Raw genomic sequence first — 8,283 nt, forward strand, 5'->3', positions numbered from 1 at the left:
CATTGACGGGCATCGATGGTTTTGTAATTTTTCTCTGCATCCTCCAATACCATTCTTGTATCTTGAAAAACTCCAGAAGTCCCAAAACAAATAATGCACAAAAGTCCGAGCGCAGATTGAATTAATTCCGCGCAACATGACAAAAGAATTCAATTTTTCTGCAGCTGCATCTACCCCAAACCATCTAAAAGAGGTCTTGATTACGTTTTTGATTGTAAAGAGCTCAAATTTAATTCCAATCCATAGACTTGAACGCATTTTTTGCTCGACTACGATAGGATCATCGTTGTATCAAAATTCACTTGTCTGGATGAATCAAACTCTCCCAGTCGATGGGGGCTTTCTCTCGTAGACGCAAGCAGCAACAGTGAGCCCCCAGAGCCCCATTTTCTTGAAAATGAATCCAATTTTCTGGAAGAAACGTCACTTTCGCGTCGACGATGAGAACTGTCAAATTTGGAACCTCCTTGATTTTGATGAAATTTTTCAAAACATTTTCTCATTTTTTACCAAAATGCTGGGTCTCGTACCTGATTGATGGGTATCGATCGTCTTGTAATTTTTTCCTCTTTCCACCAATACCACTGTTTGGGATACGCGACTGAGGCACGTGACCACGTAGTTAGCGTCGTGTGTTAAAATAATGCACTGATTCGGAAATGCTTTCTACCGTTTATTGGACTACTGATACAGGTTCTTGGTTTCTTTCTGAAGGTTGTGAACCGACTCGTCTTTACAATAATAGCAACCCTCCCAAGTAAACTGGGATGGTTGAGTAGGAGGTGCGTAAGCGCACTCTAAAGAGTGATGTACAAATATTGCGGCAAACGCCCTCTACAGCCTTACCCTAACATCATCCGGCGCCTTGAAAGCACTAGCTTTCAAACTCGCTCTAATAATAGATATATAAAATTAAAAAGAACACAATACAAAAATACAAAAAATAAAAAATACAAAGATATAAAAATAAAAAATACAAAAATACAAAAAGGTATGATATATATACAAAATGTCATTAGAAAAGGGACAAAACAATTTGTCACAGATCTCTGTACATACGTTGTTAATTATGAGAAATATATATACACACACGGGATTCTAGTCTATGTACGAAGCACTCACTAAGTTTCGATAGGAAGCACGCACACTTTGTTGACTGGACGTTTAATCGCTCCATTCACAGTTTATAAAGACACAACACGCACCACTTTGTCTTTCCCTGGGTGTAGGTCCACGATGCGTCCCATCCGCCACGTCAGGGGTGAGTGGGGTTCCGATCAGGAAGTGGCCAGGAGTTAAAGGGTTGAGGTCGTTTGGATCATTGGACAAAGGTGTCAAAGGACGCGAATTAAGACAAGCTTCAATCTGAATTAATAATGTCTGCATTTCTTCAAAATTTAGTAACGTGAGACCAATGACACGTTTCAAATGGTGTTTGGTGGACTTGACTGCGGCTTCCCAGAGTCCCCCCATGTGGGGTGCCCCTGGAGGGATGAAGTGAAATTGAATGTGGTCAGATAGCAGTATTTTCGCAGTCAGATCTTTAAATTCTCGAGACGCGAATAGTCTCTTTAATTCGTTACTCGCTCCTACGAAATTGCTCCCGTTGTCCGAGAAGATATCGCTTGGTTTACCACGTCGGCCTACGAATCGTATTAGCGCTTTTTAGACGACCGCCGACTCTCAAAATTCCTTCGTCGTCAAGAAATGGGCTTAGGCAACGTAATTTACTTGATGTTTTTACGATCCCGTTTTTTGTTAGCGCGTCGATTTCGTCAAAAAACTCTGTTTTCTGAATTTGGCGTAATATTATGATGATTGCCTGATTTAAATCGGCGCGTCCCAATGGTTGGAAATTTGGGTTGTTTTTGTTCGTAGAAACGTTTTTGATGAACCTTTCTAAATAAGCGATGGAACGTTGCAGTTTCTCGAAACTTGAGAATCGCTCTAGATAGTTCCATGATGTTAAATTCGTGGCGAGACATGACGAAATTACGTTTCGTTTTTGCTCCGGCAAGTTGACAATTACATTTGGCTCCTGTTCGGGCCATTGTTGTTCAGGATGTGCAAGAAATGTTGGTCCGTGAAACCAAAATGCGTTATTTAATAATTTTGTTGCATTTACGCCACGCGAAATTAAGTCAGCAGGGTTGCTCATTGACGGCACATATCTCCACTCGAGAAATGACGTCAAGCTTTGAATTTCGGCCACGCGGTTGGCCACAAAAGTTTTTAAGGAGCTGGATTTAGAATTAATCCACGCTAGTGTAATTTTAGAATCAGTCCAGAAAAATTTCCTTATATTTGTTAATTTTAGGTTTGTTGTGACCGAATTGCACAATTGGCTAACAAGAAGGGCTGCACACAATTCGAGTTGTTTTTAGTGGAGCGACGCGACTTTTCGCGCATAGCAAATTAATTGTTAGTTTTTGGTTGGAATCTATGCACCGTACGTAAATTGCACCACCGTAAGCCTTTTCGGACGCGTCGGAAAAACAATGAAATTCAAGTGAACTTGTTGTTTCAAAAATGTACCTGGGAATTTCCAGGTTATTTAGTACTTCCAGGTTGTTTACCCAAGTGGTCCACTCAGATTGTACGAATGAGGGTACTATCTCGTCCCAGCCCAGTTTTATGGCCCAGATGTTCTGAATTAGTATTTTTGCCTGTAGAGTTACCGGCGCCACTAATCCCAGAGGGTCATAAAGCTTGGAAGATGCCGACAAAATTTTTCGTTTAGTGAGTTTCGCGGAAGTGCAATCTGTTTTAATGGAGTACTTAAAGAAATCTCCCTTTGTGTCCCATAATAAACCCAAGGTTTTGGGTTCCTCGTTTTTGTTGTCGAACTGCACGATAGGGTTCGGGGGCAATCCAACTTTCACTTTGGGCAAAATGCGAGGGTCGTTAGAAGCCCATTTTGCTAACTCGAAAGAGGCGGATGACAGAATTTTGATAAGGTTGTCGCGAAGGTTAGTGGTTTCTTCGATTGTCTGTCGCCCTACCAAAACGCCATCAACATAAAAGTTCTTTCTGATAACGTCTGCAGCTTCGGGGAATTCCGCGGCTGACTGATCCGTGAGTAGGTGTAAACATTTAATTGCTGCGTAAGGAGCTGCTGATAAGCCATAGGTGACCGTGTTAAGCTCGTAAATTTTAATCGGTGCTGACGGCGCGTCTCGCCAAAGAATTCGCTGGAGATGGCGATCAGCTGGATGAATCAGAATTTGTCTGTACATCTTGCAAATATCGGCTTTGAACGCGTACTTATAGGTTCGAAACAATGTAATTAATTCAAAAATATCATTTTGAACTTTTGGGCCAACACTTAGAATATCATTGAGACTTTTGCCAGTTGGTGGTTTTGAGGAACCGTCGAAGACAACGCGAATTTTTTCGTTAGCACCGTCGGTTTTAAACACGGCGTGATGAGGAAGAAAATACTGCGAATTATTGGAATGGCTTGATAAGGGACCGATAAGAGTCATGTGCTGCAGGCTTAAGTATTCTTGCAGAAAGGCTCGGTAATTGATTTCCAGACGTTCGTTTTTTGCGAATTTGCGTTCCAGACTGATGAGTCTTTTGATAGACATCTCTTGAGTGTCGCCTAACTCGGATAAATCGCTACTGACTGTAAGTCTTACTTGAAACCGCCCGTTTGCTAATCGATCAGCAGTATCCACGAAAAAATCTTCATGTGGTTTTTCTGAGCGTGTGAGAGCTTTAGTACTCGGAGAATAACTCTCTAACTCCCAAAATTTTTCCAATTGGTTATGTAATTTGTCGTCAACCGCGCTGTGAAAATTGAATGATTTTGATTCGTAAATTTGGTTTAGAAGACAGTTAGTCATCGCTCCTCCGATTACCCAACCTAGTTTTGTTTCTCGGAGAAGTAATCCTTTTTCGTGTAATGTTATTTGCCCTTCGCACAACAATTGCCAAAATAGTTCGGCACCGATTAATAAATCAACTGGTCGCGAAATGTTAAAATTTGGATCGGCCAATTTAATTGACGAGGGTTGAACAAAATTGGTTTTTGAAAACGAGGTTGTTGGTAAATTTCAGGCGATCTTGGGTATCACCAAGCAGGTAATTTTTGCTGAAAATCCGAGTTTAGGGACCGGATGTGAACTTGAGTTGTTTTATGGACATTTGTTGTAGTGCCATAAATACCAGAAATACAAATGTTTGTGGAATTTCCTACAAGATTCAATTTGTCGAATGCATTTTGAGTAATAAAATTCGATTGAGAGCCAACGTCTAAGAGGGCTCGAAACGTGTGATAATTGTTTGTTGAGTCTCTCACTGAAATTAAAACTGTCGACAAAATAACTGACGGCATGTTTGATGACGTGCAATTAACACTACTTGTACTCGGTTGATCAAATGAAGTTAATGTTTCATCTCGATGTAATAGAGTATTATGTTTTTGTTGGCATAGCTTGCAACCGTTGGACTTGCAATTGTCGGCAGAGTGATTTGGCTTTAAGCAATTTTGGCAAAGTTTGAGTCGATTGACGCTTGATTCACGAGTGGAAACGGATATTTTTAAGAATTGTTAACAGTTATATATGGAATGAGATTTTTTACAAAAGTCACATGCCTTTGTCGATGTGACCGCGAAAGTTGACACCTTCCGGGTAGTGTTTTGAAATGTTTGACCTGGACGATTATTAGGGTTTGCCTGAGACTTTGGTTGAGGCCGATTTAGTTCTAGCGATTCCAGGAAGTGACAACGCTTCGTCAAATAACTTATCAATTGTTTTTGAGTGGGTAAATCATTGTTGGTTAAAGATTCTTCCCATCCTTTTCTTGACACAAAATCTAGTTTGGACAGAATGACGTGAATCAGCAGGACATCTGATGCATGAATTTCCACGTCGAATGCTTTCAATGCCTCAACATTGGCCATAATTTTATCAAGAAGGGAGCGTAGCGAGCTCGCGGAATTGTTTGTTGTTTGTGGTAGGTTAAAAATATTGGCAACGTGATGATTCACAATTAACCGTATGTTTTGGAAGCGATTTTTTAACAATGTCCACGCTGGCTGATAATTTTCGTTCGAAATGGTCAATGAGTTTATGGCACTTAGAGCATCGCCGCGCAATGAATTTTTCAAATGATGAAATTTTTGAACGTTTGTAAGCTGTTGATCGTTGTGCACGAGTTCCTTGAAAGTGTTATAGAATGGCAGCCATTCCGTGTAGGTGCCATCGAAAGGTTTTATATTAATTGGCGTTAACTGAATGAGAACACGATTAACAACTGGTGTATTGGACGTGTTGACCTTATGTTTTTGGTCTAATACGTCGTTGGCTTGAGCAACTAGCTCAAAATATTGGTCTTCAAAATCCGCTCGCAAATCGGACTGCGCCAGCTCTGGAGTTTCCGTATCTAGAGCTTCGATGTCGCTTTGAATTGCGTCAAAGTCCCGTTTTATATGAATAAAATCGTCAAGACGGACTTTAATTCGCGAGTGCGAGGCAATATTTTTATTCTGAGAGAACCAAATTCTGAATCGCGATAATCTATCGCAAACGTTGTTACGTTTTGAAATGAAGGATTGTAATGCGGCAACCGCTTCGTTATTCTCGTTGTTAGGAACAATTTCTGGCGGTTCCCGATCATCGTTCTGACTGTGATCTTCTGCATTGTCGCGATTTGTTTGGGATCGTGTGACCACCATTTTGAAGAAAGGTTGAAGAATTGAAACGTGCAATAGTTATCAAAAAACAATGCAGACGTTAATTCAAATTAAAACCTGAATCTCAAGTCGCTTGAGGAGGTGAATAATGGATAGAGAGATGGAACCCACTCACCGTTTCCTGACTTTGGTCGTGTTCGCTGCGTTCCCACTCAATAAGGGCATGGACTCTTGATCCCTGGACACTTTTGATGCGGGCGTAGAAAATAAGCACAAAGTTGACGGCGATGGTGTTGACCAGCACTATGGATTTCCGAATCCGGCTCGAAGGACCAATGTTTGGGCTACGCGACTGGTGCACGTGACCACGTAGTTAGCGTCGTGTGTTAAAATAATGCGCTGATTCGGAAATTCTTTCTACCGTTTATTGGACTACTGATACAGATTCTTGGTTCCTTTCTGAAGGTTGTGAACCGACTCGACTTTACAATAATAGCAACCCTCCCAAGTAAACTGGGATGGTTGAGTAGGAGGTGCGTAAGCGCACAGCGCACTCTAAAGAGTGATGTACAAATATTGCGGCAAACGCCCTCTACAGCCTTAACCTAACAAGGGTGTTGTGAAGACAATTTGGAATACAATAGCGAAACCGTTGCAACAAAAATATTACAAGGAGTTTAACATTGTTTTCGATCCATTTAAAGACGTCACGTTTAAGTGTGCTCGAACTGCAAGAGATGCAAAGAGGAAAGAGTTGCAAAAGAAGCCCGAAAAAAGAAAAATGAGTGCATCTAGCTTATCAGAACAAGAAATTGATCAAATGTGTACTATTTGGGACGAGACAACTCCGATTGGGTTGCAACGCAAATTTTTCCACATTGCCTCGTACGAACTAGCATGGAGAGGAGGAGAAGCATGCAACTGTCTTTTGAGTTACTTTGAAGAAGAATTTGACGACCGCGGAAATCCAACAGGTCCAATAGCGTATTGTCACGTTTGGGGTGACAAGGACGGGTAGGTTCGATTTGGGGATGATAAAACAAAGAGACTATACTGGGCCACCAAGTAAAATATAATGAGACAAACTTACGTTTCGAAGACAGACATTGGGTTGAGGGGCAGACACCTGACAGAACAACACCAGACACTATCGTAACCACACACCACCAGTTCTTGTTCTTTGTCAGTGGTGCTGCTCCCTCTTAAATACCGTCAAGGGTTTAGGTCATTTCCTCGTGCAAAGTTCAATATTGAGAAATGACATCATCATCGACACATTGCGATGAACCAAAGTTACTGCTGACTCTTACCATTTCGCTGACGTCTGTCGTCACTCGGTGACCCAGTATCAGCGAAATGGTCGAGGTAATTACCCAACGAGGAACTGACTCAAACCCTTGAAATATTATAAATAAACATTAAATTTAGGACAATGATGTGACAGTATAACCCCGTATTTTCTAAAACAGCGCAGGGAGGGAGTCACAGATTGACAGAAACGAGATGGTTAGTGCAAAACGCTACCGACCCGAGCAAATGTCCAATCAGGTATTTAAAATAGTGCATGATAACAAAAGACTTATCATTCTAATTTTTCAGGCTTTTCAAATTGTTAAAAGAAAAGAGAGGACCGCACATTACAGTCGAACGTCTCTTCTTAACCATAAATCCGTCGTGGAAAAATAGCTATTTATTAAGACAACTAGTGTTTTATAGAACGAACTTTTTTAACTATAAAACACGAGTTGTCTTCAAGATTTTTTCTAACACTAATGCTTGTTTTATGAAAAATCTTCTTTGATTAAAAAATTCTTAGTTGTAGCAAAATGTGTCAAAGTGTGGTGGGTAAAGGGTGCGGTGGTAGGTTTCCTATAGTAACAGTAAACAAATTGTGAAAAAAACAATTTGCATCGGTTAAAATGTGCGAGAGTGTTCCTCAAAAAATGAAGGAAAAAGGTAAGGAATTAGGGGCAATTTGTTACCTGCAAAATCAAAACCCGCTTACGAGAAAGTGTATCATTCATTTCATGACTGGAAGTAACGGAAGATGTCATTTTGACATTCCTGGATATGAGGGTAAGTGCGTAAATAGAAATGGAACATTTTTGAAAAACTATGGCCGGGTTGTATGAACACTGTTTAAATAAAGTTTAAATTTAACTGAGGTTAAATCTTTGTTTAATGGAAAAGCGCATTGTATCAAACCTAAAAAGCAAACAAATTAAGTTTAAACTACTTTTAACTGACAGGTATTTAAACCAACGCCGGATATGGTTTAAATGTTGATTAATAATTATTTTCTGTCATTTTGACACTTCTTTGTGTGATTTTGCATAAAAAATGGATATTGTGGAGTTCTACCAAGAAGAAAATAACGATATTGCTGAAGAAAATGTGGAAGAAGATTTCTTAGAACTGATAGAATTGATTGCGTTTCCCCGCAATCCGAGAATATTTCGCGAACGACAAGATTATTTTACTTGGCCAGATTCGAAATTTAAAGAACGATTTCGCTTTTCGAAACACGTTGTGAGATTTATCATCGAAGAAATTGAAGGTGATATTGGTCATTTGACGAACAGGTATAAATTATTACTTATGTTTATAACTACATATATCAGTAAAACTATTAACAATTTAGG

At 40.1% G+C, this 8,283-nt stretch overlaps 1 protein-coding gene across 1 annotated transcript; it reads right to left on the reverse strand.

Annotated features, from left to right (window-relative positions):
• Positions 1–269: 269 nt before the first annotated feature.
• On the reverse strand, positions 270–5,683 carry LOC148172196 (uncharacterized). The gene is made up of 12 exons (XM_088038860.1): positions 4,601–5,683; positions 4,119–4,480; positions 4,012–4,067; positions 2,399–3,967; positions 1,675–2,358; positions 1,206–1,643; positions 1,149–1,156; positions 1,093–1,103; positions 847–892; positions 738–797; positions 611–666; positions 270–390 (listed from the first exon to the last, which is right to left on the reverse strand). The coding sequence occupies exons 1-12, from the start codon at positions 5,681–5,683 to the stop codon at positions 270–272; spliced, it is 4,494 nt and encodes a 1,497-aa protein (XP_087894986.1).
• Between the last annotated feature and the right edge of the window lie 2,600 nt (positions 5,684–8,283).

This window comes from Gnatocerus cornutus, chromosome 6 (genome assembly GCF_029298725.1).
Source record: "Gnatocerus cornutus isolate USDA-ARS CGAHR chromosome 6, icGnaCorn1.1, whole genome shotgun sequence".
NCBI lineage: Eukaryota > Metazoa > Arthropoda > Insecta > Coleoptera > Tenebrionidae > Gnatocerus > Gnatocerus cornutus.

What these genes read in the sequence shown, in the direction of transcription:
- LOC148172196 (XM_088038860.1), bottom strand. Translation starts at nt 5,683, where the DNA reads ATGGTGGTCACACGATCCCAAACAAATCGCGACAATGCAGAAGATCAC. An exon ending in AGGAATTTTGAGAGTCGGCG is followed by an intron (nt 1,644 to 1,674) that starts GTCGTCTAAAAA and finishes TACGATTCGTAG; the next exon opens with GCCGACGTGGTAAACCAAGC. An exon ending in GACGCTAACTACGTGGTCAC is followed by an intron (nt 391 to 610) that starts GTGCCTCAGTCG and finishes TTCATTTTCAAG; the next exon opens with AAAATGGGGCTCTGGGGGCT.